Source organism: Symphalangus syndactylus, chromosome 18 (assembly GCF_028878055.3).
Source record: "Symphalangus syndactylus isolate Jambi chromosome 18, NHGRI_mSymSyn1-v2.1_pri, whole genome shotgun sequence".
NCBI lineage: Eukaryota > Metazoa > Chordata > Mammalia > Primates > Hylobatidae > Symphalangus > Symphalangus syndactylus.
Window position 1 is genome coordinate 61,071,402 of NC_072440.2, and position 18,845 is coordinate 61,090,246.

An 18,845-nucleotide genomic window follows, 5' to 3' on the forward strand; every position below is an offset into this window, starting at 1 on the left:
TAATGAGAACCAGAATTTTAAAATCTCCTCTCACCTGGATAATTGTTTCTCCTCTTTAGGGATCAGCCCCACTTCCCCAGCTTTAAATCAAAATGACAGGGCTTCCAAATTGGTTCAGGTTCTCATGCATTTGTAAAAATGTCTTTTGCTGGAAAAAGCTTGGTATGTCTAATTTCTGCCCCAAGCACATTTTTATAGTTCAGCTATATTATAAATGTCGTTTAATTTACCCAGCACTGTTGGCCCTACGTTAAACCAAGAGCCAGTGATAATATATATAAGATTCTTTTTGTACAGTCTGATCAGAGTTTGGGAGGCAGGGAAGGGTGGATTTAATCATCATTTGCCCAAATTTATATTCTTTTCCTCTCCTCTCTGCTGCTTTTTCTGTATTCTAGACACTATGGGGGAGCAACAGAGAAAATCTTTCAAAGCACCCAGCCATGTTTAAGACAGCAAGTCTGCAGATGAGTTGGAGGTTTTAGACACAGCCAAAGAGTCAAAGGCTGGGAATCCTGTGGATGTTTTAGCAAGTGCAGAGCATCAGCCTCCCTTCCATTGCAATTGAAGAGAAATTGCACCAGGAGCAGTGGGCTTGGTGGTATGAAATTGTCCCCACCCAAATCTCATCTTGAATTGTAAGGCAAAGTGTAATCCCCACGTGTTGGGAGAGGGATCTCGTGGGAGGTGATTAGATCATTGGGGTGGTTCCCCCATGCTGTTTTCATGATAGTGAGTGAGTTCTCACAAGGTCTGAGAAGGGGCTTTTCTCCCTTCACTTGGCACTTCTCTCTCCTGCCACCTTGTGAAGAAGGACCTGTTTGCTTCCCCTTCTGCCATGATTGTAGGTTTTCTGAGGCCTTCCCAGCCATGCAGAACTGTGAGTCAATTATGTCTTTCCTTTATAATTTAACCAGTCTCGGGTAGTTCTTCATAGCAGAGTGAAAACAAACCAATACACAAATTGTCCCTGCCCTTAGCAGAGAGGCTAGAAGAGGTGACCCTATCTTAAGCTGGGAGGTGTGGGGTAGAATTAACTCCCTCAAATCCTATCTGCGGGGATCTCCTAAATGATTCCTCTTTTGCCTTTAATGCTAGCATTTTCACTTCATAGACAGCATTATCAAACCCAAAAATCCCCTCCCGTGCTCCTAAGCACAGCTGAGAATAAACTCCCAACACCTCTCAGCAAGTCCTCCCTGCCCTATAGGATCTGGGCCTGGCCACTGACAATGATTCTCTGCTTGATCAAACTTTAATCAGGCTCCTGAACCTTATTCTAGGCCAATTTGTGCACTTCTTTGTGGAATCCAATTTTAGCAAAGAACCCTGCTAAGTCACTTTAGCAAGAACCCTACACTTTGGATATCTGATCACCTTCCATATCTGATCGGGTCCCTCATCCTCCACCATCTCCAGGTGATGTCTGATCATGCTGGTGTGCCTTCAGCAAGAATCCTGTTAGGTGGATTTAGGAGAATCTCCCTTACCCCTAATGTTTCCTTTCAGTAGTTTTCCATCCACTAATCTCCCCACCCCTACTCTGCACCTTGGCTATAAATTCCAACTTTCCCATTCGTATTTGGAGTTAGCCCAATCTCCCCCACTGCAAAATCCCATTGCAGTTGTCCCCATCAGTGTGATGGTCCTGAATAAAGTTTGCCTTATTATGCTTTAACAAGTATAGCAACTGAATCACTGTTTTTCTTTAATACTTTCTCTTAACTTCATTTTGCCCACTTCCTTCTCTGTTCAGGATATTCTGGCCACACTGGCTTCTTGTCAGTTCTTCAAATGCCCCAAACTCTAGGGACTTATCTCTGGCCAAGCCCAGAGTTGAATCCTGAGTGTCCACAGTCCTTGGCTCAGCCGCCCCCCTGCAAGTGCAGGAGCGGAAAGGAGGGCTGATGGTAGCAATAATTCATGTCAGGGAGGCTGACCCCAGTGCGCAGCAAACCTGTGCTTGGTTCATGGGCAGCCAGGGTGTGATCGATCACACACTTCACAGGGCACAATTATTTGGCTCATTAAAAGAGTTAACTAGATTTTCAGGGAAGAGAGGAGCCAGGAGAACAGGGCTACCTCTGGGGAGGGAATATGGTGGGCTAAGAGTAGATTCCCACCCCTATTCATACTACAGAGAGGTGGCAAATTCTTTTAAAGTCACATAGACACAGATATGCATGCAGGATCTTACTGGCTGTGTGATCTTGAGAGAACTGCTTAATCTCTCCAAGTCTCAGTGGCTCCTGCTGTAAAATGGAAGTATCAGGCCCCACCCCACTGGTCTCATATGTGGCTTAAATGAGATCACGTGAGTAGAGGGTTTAGCATATGCCTCGCATATAAATGGTGGACATAATTATCATGAACAAAAGAATCATAAAAGGTCATGGCTTGGGGTCAAATCATCCAGGTGAAGTTTACTGATGGCCTCAGAAAAATCCAGAAGGCAGCATGTACAGCTCAATCATGGGTCCGACTCAGTAGGCAGGGGTATAGCTGGGTTTCTGGGTCTTTAAAAGCTCTTCATGTGATTTTAACTCATAGTCCATTTTGGAAACTATGATTCAGCCCAGGCCACTAAATTTAGAGATGGAGAAACTGAAGACCAGAGAGGGACAGAAATGGGCCCAAGGTCACACAGCATATTTTTGGCAACTGTGTCATCTCTAGAACTCAGGTCTCTGACTCTCATTGGGTGGTCTTTCTGGTCATTCATGCTGAGAAATTATATGTCAGATCAAGGTGTCTGGCTGTGGCTGGTGCCCCCAAGGGCAGTGTGACAGAGGGATTCCCATTCTCTTTGAGATTCTAGATGCTCTCAGAATCCCCCAGCTGTCTTTTTAACCCCTTCACATACATAGTGTGCATTAGAATGTCTGAAGTTCATTGGAAGCCTTTTATCTTGTTTACTATGACAGATTTGTTTTGTTTTGTTTGGACAGAGTCTTGCTCTGTTGCTCAGGCTGGAGTGCAGTGGAACGATCTCGGCTCACTGCAGCCTCTGCCACCTGGGTTCAAGCAGTTCTCCTGACTCAGCCTCCCAAGTAGCTGGGACTACAAGCATATGCCTCCACGCCTGGCTAATTTTTGTATTTTTAGCAGAGATGAGGTTTCACCAGGCTGTCCAGGCTGGTCTCGAACTCCTGACCTCAGGTGATCCACCTGCCTTCTTGGCCTCCCAAAGTGCTGGGATTACAGGTGTGAGCCACCACAGCTGGCCTCTATCAGAGATTAACAAGCCTAACCTCTTTTTCTTTCATTGTAGGAGTAGGCCATTGTTTCTACCCCATTATACAAACACTGAACGATCCGCATGCTTTGGGGTATGCAGCCCAGCACACAAAATATTAATGAATATTTATTGAATAAATGAATGAATGCTTCGGGCCAGTAAATGAATGAAAGATCACAGGGAGCATACATTTCTTGAGGGCTGGCACTATTAGTTTTTGTTCCAGCACCTACAGCAGAGCCTACAAAGTAGACATTTATTAAATATTTGCTTCTTGGGGTTGAATCAGTGAATCAGATTCTGAATTTCCCATGGCCTAGTGGGAAAGAGAGATGCATAAACAAATACTAAGAATAGAGCAGGCTCGTTACTATAGCAAGGGTGCCAGCCTGGTGCCGTGGAAGCATTGTGGCAGAAGTGGGGTGGAGAGGGAGGCAGGCATCTGGTTAGGGATCCCAGAAGTGGGGTAGGGGGCACCCTTGCTTGGTACTAGACACTGGGGTAGAGGGAACCAGTGAAGACAGCCTGACTTGGGGGAATTCTAGGCCTTGTTTCAATCATGGCAAAAACACCCAAGAAGGAGAAAGGCAAGTGATAGGCCAATATGGGCTGCATGCTGACATTTTGTAAGAATCAAAAGTCTATATCCCCAAATTGAGGGTCATCCTATAAAATAATGGGTCTGTACTCTTCCAAAATGTCAATGTCAGGATAAATAAAAACCAAGGCACTGTTCCATGGTGGAGTTTCTCTGACCCTCAGTTTGCTGAAAAACAACTAATATTCCATAGTACTAGGGCCTCGGAGTTCTTTTTGACAATCAAATGCAATAATGGATATCCTCTGCCATGTGCTAAGCATAAGAAATGACTATTTATTTTTATTATTACTTAGAATAAAACTACCCCAGGACCCAAAGGAATTAATTTGTTTCTGGCCAAACCTCATTAACTGATTGTCCAAGTTTATGCTTTATGGAAATAGTGTGCATATTATTTATATCTATACACATGCTCAGCTGCGTCTATATAATTCTCTGCAGTTCTGCTCAGGGTATAGTTTCCCACATTCACAAAAGAAGGAAATGCCAACATATTGTTGCAATAATTGAAGGCAGTAACGTCACTCTCAGCAGGCCCCGTTGGAGTTCTCCTCTGCCTCTGTGAAGTCTGGGATGGTTATTGGAGCTTCTCTTAAAGTGACACATTTATTTCACCCATTAAAGGAGCATCAACTAGATTTTTTTTTCTTGTTGAAGTTAAAGAAGATCAAACGAGCTTGCTTTGTTTGGATAGCAACTAGAGCTATAGGGAGTGGTCCCAGGAATTCATGGCTGCCAACCCTGGTCCCTTGGAGAAAGTTGCCCCCTGCCCGGAAGTCATCAGGACAACGTAGAAGTGAGGAGAGGGCAGAAGAGAAGAACTTGGTCCTACGTGAGTCTGAAGAATGGTTAGATAAGTTCTTGAGGGCAAGGATATGTTTTGTTTCTCTCTGTATCCCTAGTACTTATCAAGTGATTGGTACAGAGTGGAATCTCTGAAATAAAGAGAAAGTAGGTCTTGGATGAAAGAATGAATGAGTCATAACACCAGCACTGCTTAGCCATCTGACCTCCGCTTCTTTATGTATAATCAAATGGCTGTAAGGCACCTTTGAAGGTTCTGCTAATAATTAAGCAAGATTCTGTAAATGAAGCCATGAATAGGGATTCTAGTGCATTATAGGAGTTTGTTTCCTTCTCAGCCTTCCTAGGGGTCTGCTTTCTTTAGAAACAGGGAAGGAGTCTGGTAGAGACAAAAGCACTGTTCTCTGAAAGTCCCTTGCTAAGAAGTTGCTCCTGGTGTCACTCATTCACAGACAGAAAGGCTCCCGGCAGACAGGCCAAGCCCATGTAGTGCCTCCTCTAGGGTTTTGTGGCTGATCTGAGATAAACTTTGATTATAAAACAACAGCCAGAGAATGATGGATTTACTCACTTGGACCCCTGCCTTCTGCTTGGAACCTCCATTTTATTAAATGAGATAATAACATACCTTAAATTGGGAAGGTGTGCATAGATGTGGTTGTTGTAAAGTCAATGCTCCTCGTTGAATTCCCACAGAATGTTTTCTCTATGGGGATCATAAAATTGTAAATTCTGTTCTAGCTTCTTATTACACACCAAGGCCCCTTTCCTGTATCAAGACACTTGGGAAGGGCCATGCATTCATTTATTCACAGTAGTATCTATATTGAGTACCTAATTTGTGTGTCAGGGACTGTGCTAAGCTCTTGATCAAAAATTCCTGATTTCTGTCTCACATCAACTCAGTGAAAAAGGTACAGTTGGTTATTTTCCTTGCACATGCTATTTTCATAAAGCACAAATATCTTGCCCAAAGTTACGCAGCCAGTAAATGATAAAGCTGGATGCAGAGTCAGGCCTTGGACCTTAAATTCTGAGGTCTTAGGCACCATCATACACCAAATGAGCACCTGCTGACTACGTGATACGCCAAGCACTGATCCAAATGTTGGTGACCTAGAAGTGAGGAGTTTCTAGTCTGCGAGGAAGACAGCCATTCATTCATATGCATGTTAATAAGAATCATTTCTTGCATACTAATTAAGAACAATAACACTTCAGCATTTATTCATTCAACATGTCTGCACTTATTGAGTTTCTACTATCTGGGAGATGTAGTGTTGAGAGGTGGGGATTGGGAGGGAGATAAAACAGTCCCTACCTTGGAGGGACCTCAGTCTAGAGGGGAGAAGGGCTTTCAAACACATGCACCTATGGGGCAGTGATTAATAATGATAATAACGCATTCATTGTAGGGCAGCCATGCATCTCACGACTGAGCTCTTGCTGTGTTCTAGCACAATTCTAGGTCCTGAGCTCAAAATAACTTCATGTGGGTACACTATGATATGCATCTTTTAGAATTTCTTGTAATATCAAGTGGACAAGATACATTGCATACTTAATGACAATGACATAATATGTTATTATATATTACATATAGTGTATAATTATTGAACTTCTGCTATGTACCAGCCACTATTCTACAAGTTTTACAGAGTCAGCTCATAACTCCTCACCACAATCCCAGGATGTAAGTCCATTTATCATTTTCATTTCACAGTTGAGGAAATCGAGGCCTAGAGAGGTTAAGTAATTTACTCAAGCTTACAGTCAGATTAACAAGAGAGGCTTTCTTTAAAAACAACAACTACAAATAGCAACAACAACAAAAACTTTGTTTTTAACCCCAACTGAAGTTAAAGTATGCAAATTAACCTGGCATATCATTTTTTATTTATGCCATAAATTACGCAAATTTCCTTTCCTGAAGCCCTGGAAAACTAGGCTTGATTCCACATATTTTACGTTAATTTTGAAGGTGGTTGGCCCCAAATTAGCTTTCCACTCTGTTAAACCTGCTTTAAAAGGGGGCATAGAAGGTGGAGGCCTGATCAGAAGTCCTTAGGGAATGAAAAGTCTTGGGAGCTCTGTCCTTCTTCCTCTGCAAATTGATTCATAGTTCGGTGGCATACTTCCATATTCAGGGCTACCACATATGGCAGCATAGGTTGTACACTGCTTAATTCCAGGGGGTACCATTCACATACACTGCAGTATAAATAGCTCCCTCTGGAGTTGTGCTGGATAGTAGTCACATGCATTACATTCTCTCTATTCACCCTGCAGACAGAGGCAAGGGAAGAATTCTATTCTCATTTTGAAGATGGAAACTGAGGCTTGAGGAGATTCAGTGACTTGCTCCAGCATGACACAACACAGAATTGGCAGAGTGGGGATCCACAGTCAGTCCTTCCTCAGTCCTAATCCTGTACTGAGTCCCCCATTCAGAATGCTCACTCTGAGGACATTGTTCTAAACATCTCCTCTCCCTGTTTCCATAATCTTAAAACTTTGCAGAAAAATGGTTACCAAAACCATGCATGGAGTCACATTCTGTGTTCCTACCAACCTCCCTTATTGCTCTTAAATCCACTGTCATCATTCCAGATGAATCTCTCATGGGAAAAGAGGAGAACTCCTGGGACCCCACCTTGAGGCTTCTCTTCATTTTCCACTCCAATCTGATTTCAATGCCTGGATCACTTTTAAACGTCTAAATACAGTAGTTTATGAGGCTCCCTCTTTTCTAGCTCTCTATCACCCACAACTCCTACCCTAAATTATTTTTTCCTAAGTCATTTACCCAAATAATGTGAAGACTGCACATTTTTTGCAAAGGCTTTTGTGTTCTATGTCCAAACACTTTGAGTCATAGCTGAAGACTGCATATCATTCATTCATTGATTCATCCATTCACTCATTTATTCAACAGAATAGCTAAGAATAGAGAGATAATACAAGTCAACTCCTAACCCCGAAAATTTCATTGTACAGCACGGAGGGAGGCAAGTCAACAGATAGTTACAATGATGACAGGATTCTTCCCAGTTTTCTTGGATGTGATTATCAGACAGGCCACATCTTGATGAATATGTGTCTTACTGGCAAAAGGGTTGCAGAGCCACATCCTAAAAATGAGAAGAGTTGAGAAGCAGCTATCAAGGCCAGCAGTGAAAGTGTGTGAGACATCATCAGTGGCGATTGCTGTATCCCAAGGTATGGTTTTGTGTCACATGGCATGCTTCCCATACCAGTCACAGATGACTGGATTAAGTATGAAGAACCAACCTATTGCCCAGTTGCCCAGTGCAAAGGACTGGGCAGAAATCATTTGTGCTCTCTCCATGCTGTCCAATAAGGCGGCCATGAGCCACACATAGCTACTGGGCACTTGAAACGTGGCTAGTAGGACTGAGGAACTCAATTTTTAATTCAATCTGATCTTAATTAATTTAAATTTCAATATCTACATGTGGTTTGTGGCTACCATATTAGACAGTGCACATGTGGTGATTTTGCTGGAGAAGCCATAATAGCGAATGGGTAAGTGGAGGTGATGAGAGATCTATGGTGAGTGAGCAGAGGAGTTAGGCAATAGAGAGGAAGCCAGAATGAACAGATGCGTGGGGAGAAGCAGATGCATGCAAGAGAGAAGTGGAGAGAGTCCTGGAATGTTCTTGGCTCAATATTTGCAGTGTCCTTAGAGCAAACCTTCTTATTCTTCAGCTATCCTGAATGAGTCTTTGTTCTAAATGCCTTAGACCCTTTCTGGCTTCTACAACAAAATACCATAAACTGGGCAGCTTATAAGCAACTGGACATTATTCCTCACAGTTCTGGAGACTGGGAAGTCCAAGATCAATGTGCTGGCAGATTCAGGGTCTGGCGATGGCCTGTTTCTTATATATCACAGCTTCTTGCTTCAATATATCTACCTCTCATGGTGAAAAGGGTAAGGTGTGTCTCTCCTTTTTTTTTTTTTAAATACAAGGTCTTGCTCTGTCACTCAGGCTAGAGTGCAGTGGTGCAGTCATAGCTCACTGCAGCCTTGGATTCCTGGGCTGCGGTGGATCCCCCCATCTAAGCCTCCTGAGTAGCTGGGACTACAGGCATATGCCACCACACCTGGCTAATTTTTAGAATTTTTTGTAGAGACGGGGTTTTGCCATGTTGCCCAGGCTGGTCTAGAGCTCCTGGCCTCAAGTGATCCTCCTGCCTCAGCCTCCCAACTGCTGGGATTACAGGCACGAGCCTCCACACCTGACCTCAAGCCTCTTTTTTTAAGAGCACCTATTCCATTCATGGGACCTCTACTTTCATGACCTAATCAATTCCCCAAAGCCCCATTGCTAATACCATCAGCAGAGGGGTTGGATTTCAACCTATACATTGGTGTAGGTGGAGGGGACACAAATATTCCAACCATAGCACTATACCACAAAAATCACATTAGAATATACTATTTCCTCTCATGGAAGCCATCGCTGACCTGAGAATCAGCTCGGTCCATCAGTAACAACAGCAACTCATAATTCCCCTCCTCATCCTCATCACTACCACCCACTCCCATCATCTCAGAGTTAAGTGACTTGTTCAAGATCACAGCATTAGGTTTGAACCCATATCTCTTGGACTCCAGGGTCTGTGTTTTTTTTATTATGGTGTACGGCTTTGAAGAGCCCATTCCATTTTGGCAATGTGAACTCACCAATTTATGATGCTAAGCTAAACTGGGAATAGGTGAGACCAGACAAGGAAACTGACACCCAGAGGCTTATACCCACTAAGACTTGTCCTGAGCTCCAGACCCCAGGTGCTATACTGTATCCACCTACCTTGTTCTAATCTCCAGCCCCAAAACATCCCCAATGTCCACTACTTGCTCCAGGCTGGCTACATTAGCTATGCCTCACTCAATCCTTCCCTGCTCTCCACACCCCAGCTCCCCAGCGGGTTTCTCAATCAGCCACTATCCATGACCCATGGTGAGGGTAAGGAAGCCTAGGAGGGATACCTGGCCTGGGCCCTGGGTCTCCTTGAGCCTCTTCATTTAACTCTTGCTTGCTTGACTCAAGCCAGATGCTTGGATGGCACCATTCCCAGGTGCAAGCTTATCTGCTGGTGCCTTGAAGATTCAAGTGCCAAGTCAGCAGGGGAGGGAGCTATGGCTTGATTTCCGCTTCTACCAAAGCCTCTTTCATGCAGTCAGTCTTCCATGGCCACATAATGTAAATGTCCCATGTGGGTAATATATGCCAGTGGTTTACTAAAAACAGATACCTTTAAAACTTCCATTGCCACACTCCTTGGGTCTCAGGACATAAACTTGAGAGGGGTAGGGATTCCATTTTTCTTGAAAGTAAGTGGAAGTCACTTTAGCATGGGAGTCAGAAGACATGAGTGAGGGGTTCAAGTCCTGGCTCTGCCACTCACAGTTGGAACTTCGAATAAGCCCTTTCTTGTCTCTGGGTCTCTTTCCTCAATAAAATGAAAATATCAGGGAGACGATTGAGGCAGATAAGAATCCCAAATAACTGCTAGAATCTGATTATATTACAGACACCAAGGAGGCCTACTCTAACTATACAACCTCTCTCCCATATCATATTATCCCTGGGAAGTGGGCAGAGCATAGACCCTCACTCCTATGCAAGGCCTAGTGTCAGCTCAAGGTGACAAAGTGGCTTGACTAAGGATAAACATCTAATAAGAAGCAACAGACTGAAACCCAGGCTGCTCTGACTCTAGAGCTTGGGTTTTTATTCACTTTGCTATACTGTCCCAGTTTTCAGCTGGGCATTTGCTGTTTTTGCAGCTGCCAGAGACCTAAGAGAAGGCAGATTCTGCAATAAGCAGTAGGATGTCCAGAAGTTTTCTGCTTTGAAATGAGGTTAGGCACAGGGCAAATAATTGCATCCAATATTTCCTTTGGAAAGAAAGATGGCTTTAGTGAGGACCTGATGAATGGCCTATCTTGTGGTTTTGTGTTTGCACAAAGGTTTTTTCTTTTCTCTTTACAAAGTGTATTTCTCTCCTTCTTCCACCTTTTAATTTTTCTTTCTCTTCTTCCTTTTTTGTAGAGTTACTTAGTGATTTCACATCTATTATCTCATTGGTTTTCCTCTACAACAATCCTATGAGGTTGGACACTATTATTATTCCCAATTTTCAGATAAAAAATCAAGGTTTATACAGGCTGCCTAAGACCACACAGGATAGGAGAGTCAGGAATTAAATTCAGATGTCAGGACTCTAACTTCACCTCCCCAAAACTAAGATTAAGAGGAAAAGTAATTTAACATAATGGGTTGAGAATTTATACTGGATTAAATACAGGCTAAGGGGCATATGAATGAGTAAGATTCAGCTGAGATTTTCTAAGAGTTCGTTGTTTAGGGGGAGGGAGTTATGTAAATTGGCAACCCAGGCATTATCAGTGTATGAATTACCCATAGTAGGGGGATGAAATGTGATAAGGGGCCAAGAAGATCATTCATAATTGGCATAGAGAGGAGAGAAGCAAGAGAAGACTTCACAGAAAAGGACAATTAGGACTGGGTTCTGAAGGATGAATAGAAGTTTACCAGGTTAATAGAGCAATAATGGCAAATTTTTATTGAGTGCTTGCAATGAGCTATGAATATGCACATACATTGATGAGTCTTAACAATCTTGTAATGTAAATCTAATCCTCTCATTTTATATATCAGGCCAAAACAAGCCTAGAGAACTAAAGTAAATAGCTCAAGATCATACTGTTAAAATCAGCCAGTTGGGAATTTGATTTAGTCCCCTCTACACAACCAGCTATGCGCTCCTCTAGGATGACAGTCCAGGCTGCAGGAATAACATGAGTAAGATGAGAATAAGGCTCACGCACAAGCCATCAAAGTAGGTATGAAAGAGGCTGGGATAAACTGTTTTCTGTCTCAGAAAGCTGACTTGGGACAGCTGGCATTTGCCACTGGATGAGAAAGCATCTCCCCTCTTGAAGTCCTGTCAAACCACCTTGATCTCCAGGCTTGCAGCAGCTCTCCATTTCCGTTTTCCTCTGTGCTATGTGATACCCACATCTTCATGCCCCAGTACCTAGAACAAGCGTGGGCTTTGGAATCGAAAAGTTCTGGGGTTGAATCCTGACTCCACCGCTCATTGTCCATGAGACCCTGAGCAAGTGCTTGTACCGTTCTGACTCAGTTGCCTTATCTGTAAAATCTAGTTTATCATACCACCTGATAGGAACACATGAGGATCAAGTACGTGAATACAGGATAAGCACAAAGACAGCCCCCTGGCACAGAGTAGGCCCACAATAAATGGCAAATAGCAGTGTTATATTTGCTATAACGCTGGCTATAACAAGCCCAGGAAGAAGCACATGGGGGTGTTTGAGGTCTTCAACCTTCCATGCCAGCACTTACTTCCTCAAGGATTGATTTCTTGGCATGTGCAAAGCATCTTAACTCTCTTGTCCCAACCCAGCCCTGTGAGGACAGCTTTATGAATGTGGTAGTGATTAGTGTGATCCATTTTACAGAAGGAAAAATTGAGACTCATAGAGAGGAAATGGTTTAGCTTAGGTCCTGAATTTAGGGGCTTACAGAAACCAATTTTATACAATGTGAGTTCTCCATTAATGGTTGGGTGACCTGGAAACTTGAGAAACTGCAAACAGTCACATAATGTTGGTGCCAACCAATGAACCAGCTGGACCGCTCACTCTCTTTTATGAGGTCTTCTCCTTTCCTCAACTGGAAAGAATAATCCCTACGTTCATCTTTTTTGAGAACTACTGAGGGTTGGTTTTGGTCTCTGTCCTGTCAGTCTTTGGAGTTTGGTGCACTTACCCATCCAGACTATCTGCACATTAATGGTGAAACGGTCTTTCTCACACATTTCATTTAGAAATACAGAAGGACCCAGCTTGGAAGGCACCAAGGATTTAAACCTTACCTATGCATAACTCAGCTTCTCTAAGCCTTGGTTTCCTCATCTATAAAATGAAATGATATTGTTAAAATTAATTAAAATAACCAATGTAAGTGCCTGAGATATAGTAAATGCTCACTAACTATAATGATTGTGAATTAATTGCCTATAAATAAAATCGTAACCTGTTTTACCTTACGACTCACTTCAATTTGACCAGCTTTACTTAAATGCTTGCTATGTGTGCCAGGGAATGTGTTAGGCATTGAGTACACATTCCATGCACATCTGGCAAACACACACCATCCCTTCCTAAGAACCATCAGAATCTGCACATGGTCTTGGGGAATGCAGGATATAAAAGGTAGTAGTGGGACTTGATGTTATGATTCTGACACCAGCCTGGGTCTGAGGCTGGACTTCAATCCCTTTCTTGGCTTTGTGATGCTAGACACATTGCTTAACCTCTCAGTACCTCAGTTTTCCCAGTCCATACAATGCGGATAACAACTGCACCTCTCTCATGGGCTACTGTGAGAATTCTCTGCACCTATCTATATAAAGCAGTTATTATAAGGCTTGGAACAAAATCAACACTCAATAAATGCTGTTTGCATTGCTTAAACTCAGTCCTTCCCACGATCTAGTAAATTATATCACATGCGTCCACTGACCTCCTCCCAACTCACCAACCTTTTACCCTTTCCTCAAAGCAGTCCTATTCCCTGCCCTGCTCCCTATTGTCACAGCCACCAAAGGGATGCTTCTAAGGAACGACAGTAACCAGAGGATTATGCAAACATGCAAATCCACTAAAGCAGTGTTTACCCAGGGCTGTGTGATGCTGTCTGTGCTCAGCAGCTGGGCCTCACTCCCTTCTGAGAAGATTCCTTCGGTGTCATCACAACCTCTAGTGGACAATAGCGAACACCGCGGCTCAACGTCCTTTGTTCCAGCTCTCATCTACCCAGCCCGTGAAGTTCAGGGGAGAGCAGGGAGGACAGGCAGGTCCGACAGATTATCTTTTTTTTGAGGGTGAGCATGTGCACCTGCCTACTTTCTCCTCCCACTCTCTCCTCTGTTTCCTCTCTTCAATTCCGCGGGGGTGTGATGTGTGCTGAGAGTGAAGCCTTCAGGATTTTCCCTATCCTACTGTAGAAATTTCTCCTCTGGCTGCTGGTACCTGTCATATCCCCTTCAGGGCCAGTTCAAATGCTACCTGTTCCAGGAAGCCTTCACTGGCCACCCCTGTGAGAATTAAACACATCCACATGAGGTCCCATAGATCTCTGATATCCCCCCACCAAAGAACTTACCACATGGCATGGATGGTAGTAGTTTACCTGCAGATGTCTCTTGCTAGGCTGCCATTACTGGGGCAGGAGCCTTATCATATTATAGTACTCCAGCACCGAACACAAGGTCTACCGCATGCATAGTGCTATAGATTGAATGTCTGTGTCTCCCCTAAATCAATATGTTGATGGCCTTATCCCCAATGTAATGACATTTGGAGGTGGAGCCTTTAGGAATTAATTAGGTTAAAATGAAATCATAAAGATAGGGCCCCCATGATAAGAATTAATTCACTTTTTTATTTTATTATTATTAAACTTTATGTTTTAGGGTACATGTGCAAGAATTAATTCACTTCTAAGATGAGGAGACCAGGGCTCTCTGTCCCTCTTGGCCATATGAAAATTCAGCTAGAAAGTGGCCATCTGCAAAGCATAAAGACAGATGACAGACACTCACCAGATATTGAGTCTGCTGGCACCCTGAGCTTGGACTTCCCAGCCTCCAGAAATGTGAGAAATAAATTTCTGTTGTTTAAGCCACCCTATCTACGGCATTTTTGTTATAGCAGGTTGAACTAAGACACATAGGAAGTGCTCAGTAAATTCAAATGAATGAGTGAAAGAGCAAATGTCTTTTTCTGGAAGACTTGCTTCTTATGTCTTCTTTCCAACAATTAACCTGCTCTCCTGCATCCGCTCGATCTCTAGTACCATGAACTCTGATTCCTGATGGTAATATTGAGGTTCAAAAAGAAACAGCATGAGAGTTTGGAAGGGAAGGGTGTCTGCACCAGGCAATGTCAAATTCTCATCTGCCCATTGGAGCTACTCACTATGCCCTTCAACCCCTTTCTCCTTTAGGCTGAATTATCCCAATATTTATACCAACACCTGCTTCATGCCAATCGCAGCGATTTGTTTTCTTGGTGTCTACTAATAGGAGCAGTTTGCCCTTTGGAAAGCAGGGAAAGAAAGAAATAAACATTACTTGAGCACCTACTCCATGCCAGCTGCTTTTACATGCATTATGTAATCCCTGCAACCATCCTTCCAGGCTGGTATCATCAGCCCTCCTTCCCCTGCCCCCATTCCTCAGATGGTGAAATGGAAGTTCAGATAAAATAGTTCTGCTGAAGGCCATGCATTAATAAACAATGGAGCTGGCCTCTGGACCCAGGTCACTCTAATTATGGAGCTACACTTCTTTTCCTGGACTTTGTAAATCTAATTCCAGTGCCCAGCTCAGTCAAACTCCCCAGAACAGCCTTGCCACAGCCTCTTGGATGTTTTGCAATTTGGCTTCATGAAGGAAACTACAAAAATACAAAAAGGGCAGTTGGATTGACACTTTCCTTGGAGCATTCTCCTGGCTTCTTTTTACCTTTTCGTTCTCTTTTTCACTGCGTGTGTCAACGGTGACCAATAATTTTTCTTTGAGAAACAGTAATAAAATGTAGTAATCAGAAAGAGGGAGGGGAGAGATGATAGCAAGGTCTCCAGGCTGAGAGGAGCTCCATTCTGCTGACCTTTGGTGTTGCACACACCTGGTTGTTCCACAGGTCAGAATTCCCCTCTCTTCTGCCGTTAGTCGCCAACTATATCTTGGAGCGCTCCCAGTGGAGATCTGCACAGTGGGTATATCGGAGGAATTGTCCTTGGACAGAATGGGAGGACCAGTAAATCGAGCTCATTTGAACAGCTTGCAGGAATGGACTTGTACGCAAAAATAAGAAAACAAGCCACTCTGATCAGAAAATATCCTTTTGCCTTGGAAGGGGAAGGAAAGGAATGTAACATTATTTTCTTAATACCTAACTGCGCCATATGAACACAAGATGAATCCCTCAAGCTTAGATACGGTGGCCCCTGGCAGGAACGGGCAAAACTCTATGGAAAATAATGCCAATCCATAATGAAAATAGTCTTTAAGTGAATCTAACCACAACACACGTTAGAGACTGGGGAAGCAGCAAATTTGAGTCTTATTCAGCAATACTGAATTTGCCTTATTAATTCAAGAGAAAAAGAAAAGAAATTATACTTAGGCTTTGCAGTCTTAGCACGTAGTTACAATTATTCCCCATGTGCATATCTTAGACAATAAGGAGCCTCTTCAAAAACAAGTTATACTTTATACTTATTCATGCCTTACAGCGAAATGGCCCAGAGAACCACGTGACCTGCATAAGAATGTAGCAACAGGTCCCTTTTGAGTATTTACAAATCCCCTCACTCCACCGCAAACAGAAGAACTAGTTTGCAACAACGAGTTAGGTGAATGGTTCTCCATCTGACATTAGTGGATGTTGGGCTCTATATTAAAAATACAATTTATTGTGGAAGGTCAATTGTCTCCAAATGCACCACCAGACTTGGCAATGCTTATTGGCCAATCTCACTCCCTCCTTATGACTCAGAGTCAGAACCACACAGTTATTAATGAGCTTTCTGAAGTAGCACATCACTTGACTTTAATTTGGTAGTGACCTGAAGTTAATTTAAAAAATATGCTGGGTAGCCATGGTGTTGAGCAGTTGGAAAAATAGTATGAAACGTCTTAAAAATTAAAACACACACGTCTCCCCCTGCTTTTACAATGTGTTTGAAGCCTGTGAAGGAAACAGAATAGGAAATCCTTGTCTTAGATGACAATTCAATACGTGCCATTAAGACAATTTTTTTTTTTTCCCTGCAAGGTGGTGTATTGGAGAGTGGAGTCCTCAGAGGTAGAACTGCTTTAGAAAATCCAGTAAGCTGCTGGGTAGATTCAGGTTCTTTTTATATGTGTGTTAGTCACAACACAGATTCGAAAGGGGGTGGGGGAGGGAGAGCTGGACTCAGTTCAAGGCCACCAAGCCATTGTTAGAAAGAGACAGCTAATTAAGAAAGGCCATGCTGTGGTGGAAACGATTTGTTTAAACCAAATCTCTTTCCCTATCTTTCCCAGAGAAATTGTCCAGACCTGGTGTAAATTGTGGACATTATTGCCTCATAAAAAAGGGGTGGGGGTTCTTCAATGATATGCTTTGTTAAACAAAAGGTGATGAACAATTTCCTTTGCTCTGCACTCCGGGCTCTACATTTAAAAAGACGGGGAGATGGGGGATAAAATGCCTGATTTATGCTGAGGGGGGCACTCCAGGCCACCGGGAAGGGTTGAAGGGAAAGGGACCCAGAGCCAGGGCCCATGGAGCTGAGAGCTGTCCAGGGCCTTTGGTGCTGAAAGCAGGTGCGCGCGCTGGGGGTCCAGAACTCCGCGGGAAAGAACACCGCTTGTCCCCCAACTCTGAGTCAAGACGGTGCAAATGACAGAGGCGGAGCCCCAGATGAGCACAGTGCCTGCTCTCCCTCTGTCTTCAGACCCTGCAGCTGCCTGCTTTTTTACACGTGAGGAGCGCATTTCTGGGACCTTGCAAGAAGGCCGGGTCCGGTGGCCAACTAACGCTCCTATTGATTTTCGGGTCTCCTAGGTGCCTGAGAAAACCCCCGAAGCTCTGAGGGTTAGCTTTGGGTGAGTTAGGCGTTGCACCCCCTCTCTATCTGGCCCTCTCCCCCACCCATAACTTTTCCTGAGGTACCTTATGGGGTGGAGAGAGGGTATGGTTCCAGGTCTGAGAAAGAGGAGCTGTCATTCTCTGCTAAACTTGGGCCCCTCTTCCCATTCAACAAACATGTGGTAGATGAAACTAACACCGCCCACCCCCATTCCTAACAGTGATCAGAGATGCTAGGCAGTCGGGGAGAGAGTAGAGGGGAGTCCGTTCGTTCAGGTTCCCAACTGCTAACTAACATCTCTTCTCCTTCCCTTACCAAGTTCTCAGAGCCCTCAGCCCCCTCCACCGGCCTCTGGCGAAAGCCACACCCAAGTCCGGTATCCTGACGCTTGGCTGAGATCGATCCAGGGACACAGACCCTCGGGGCAGCCTGAACCAAAGGAGTCAAGGGTTTCTGAGGTGTCGGGGGAGAGCGGCAAATGCACTGTTTGAGTCTAGTCCTCAGTTGCAGGGTGGGTCAGCTGCTCACCCCCCTTCCTGTCCTCTCCCGGAGAGGAAGAGAATTATCTGGCACCCAGCCCCGGGTGCGGTTGCAGAGAAGCGCCGGGAATTTGGGGTTTGGAGGCGACCCCACTCCAAGGAGATCCTCTTTGGCTGCATAGGAGAATCAGCCCCACAGCCGGGGAAGACCGAAAGGGAGCCCGCAGCCAAAGCAGGGAAGCGCCCGAGTCCTTCAACACATCCCCACCTCCACACTCGCATCAGCCCGGGCCAAGGGGACGTGCGGTTCCTAGCCCCGATTTTGGGCAGCCACCACCGCTCCCCATCCCGGCGGGTGATATCTGAGTCGCCCTGGTCAGCCCCAACCCCTGGCTGCCCAGCTCTCCCGGCAACTTTGCCCCCTGCCCGCCCCGCCCCTCGGGGCGCTTACCTCGCTCCAGCGCTGCCGCCGGGCTCCCCAGGAGCAGAGCGAGGAACAGCGAGATCCCGCGGAGTCCCGCGGCGGGCGGCCGGGCCGCGGGCATCGTGGCTGCAGGGGGCGCGGAGCCGCGGGCTGAGGGGCGGGCGGACGGCGCGGGAGCTGGGGAAGGAGGGCGGCGGTGAGCGAGAAAGGGGAAGCGGGAGCGAGGGAGGGGGCCGCGGGCCGGGGCTGCTTCCGGAGCCCCCGGGCGGACGCGCGCTCAGCCCCGCGGTCGCTCTGGCCGAGCTGCGCCGGTCGCGGGCGGGCGAGTGAGGAGGAGCCGGCGAGCGAGCGAACGAGCGTGGAGCGAGCGGGAGGAGGGAGGGGGCTGGGGCCGAGTCTGTGCCGAGAGAGTGCAGGGAGGGAGGGGGCGGGCGAGCGGGCAGTGAGCTGGAGGGGCCGTGGCGGCGCCTGGGGTGCCAGCCGCCTCCTCTGGCCGCCGGCCCGTCGGCCCTGCAAAGTTTAACGCCAATTCCCCTTGCGTCCTGGGAGCCGAGCGTTTTCTCTCTCTGCTGAC

The 18,845-nt window shown here is 45.2% G+C and overlaps 1 protein-coding gene across 8 annotated transcripts in view; it reads right to left on the bottom strand.

The window, feature by feature from the left end:
- Positions 1–18,600, bottom strand: part of SEZ6L (seizure related 6 homolog like) — a 214,197-nt gene extending 195,597 nt beyond the window's left edge. For 6 of the 8 annotated variants that reach the window (XM_055251466.2, XM_055251467.2, XM_055251464.2 and 3 more), the window contains exon 1: positions 18,299–18,600. In XM_055251466.2, coding sequence (XP_055107441.2) covers positions 18,299–18,392 — 94 coding nt within the window. In that variant the 5' untranslated portion in view covers positions 18,393–18,600. The remainder of the gene's footprint in view (positions 1–18,298) is intronic. The other 2 variants (XM_055251465.2, XM_055251463.2) reach the window with 2 other exon arrangements.
- Between the last annotated feature and the right edge of the window lie 245 nt (positions 18,601–18,845).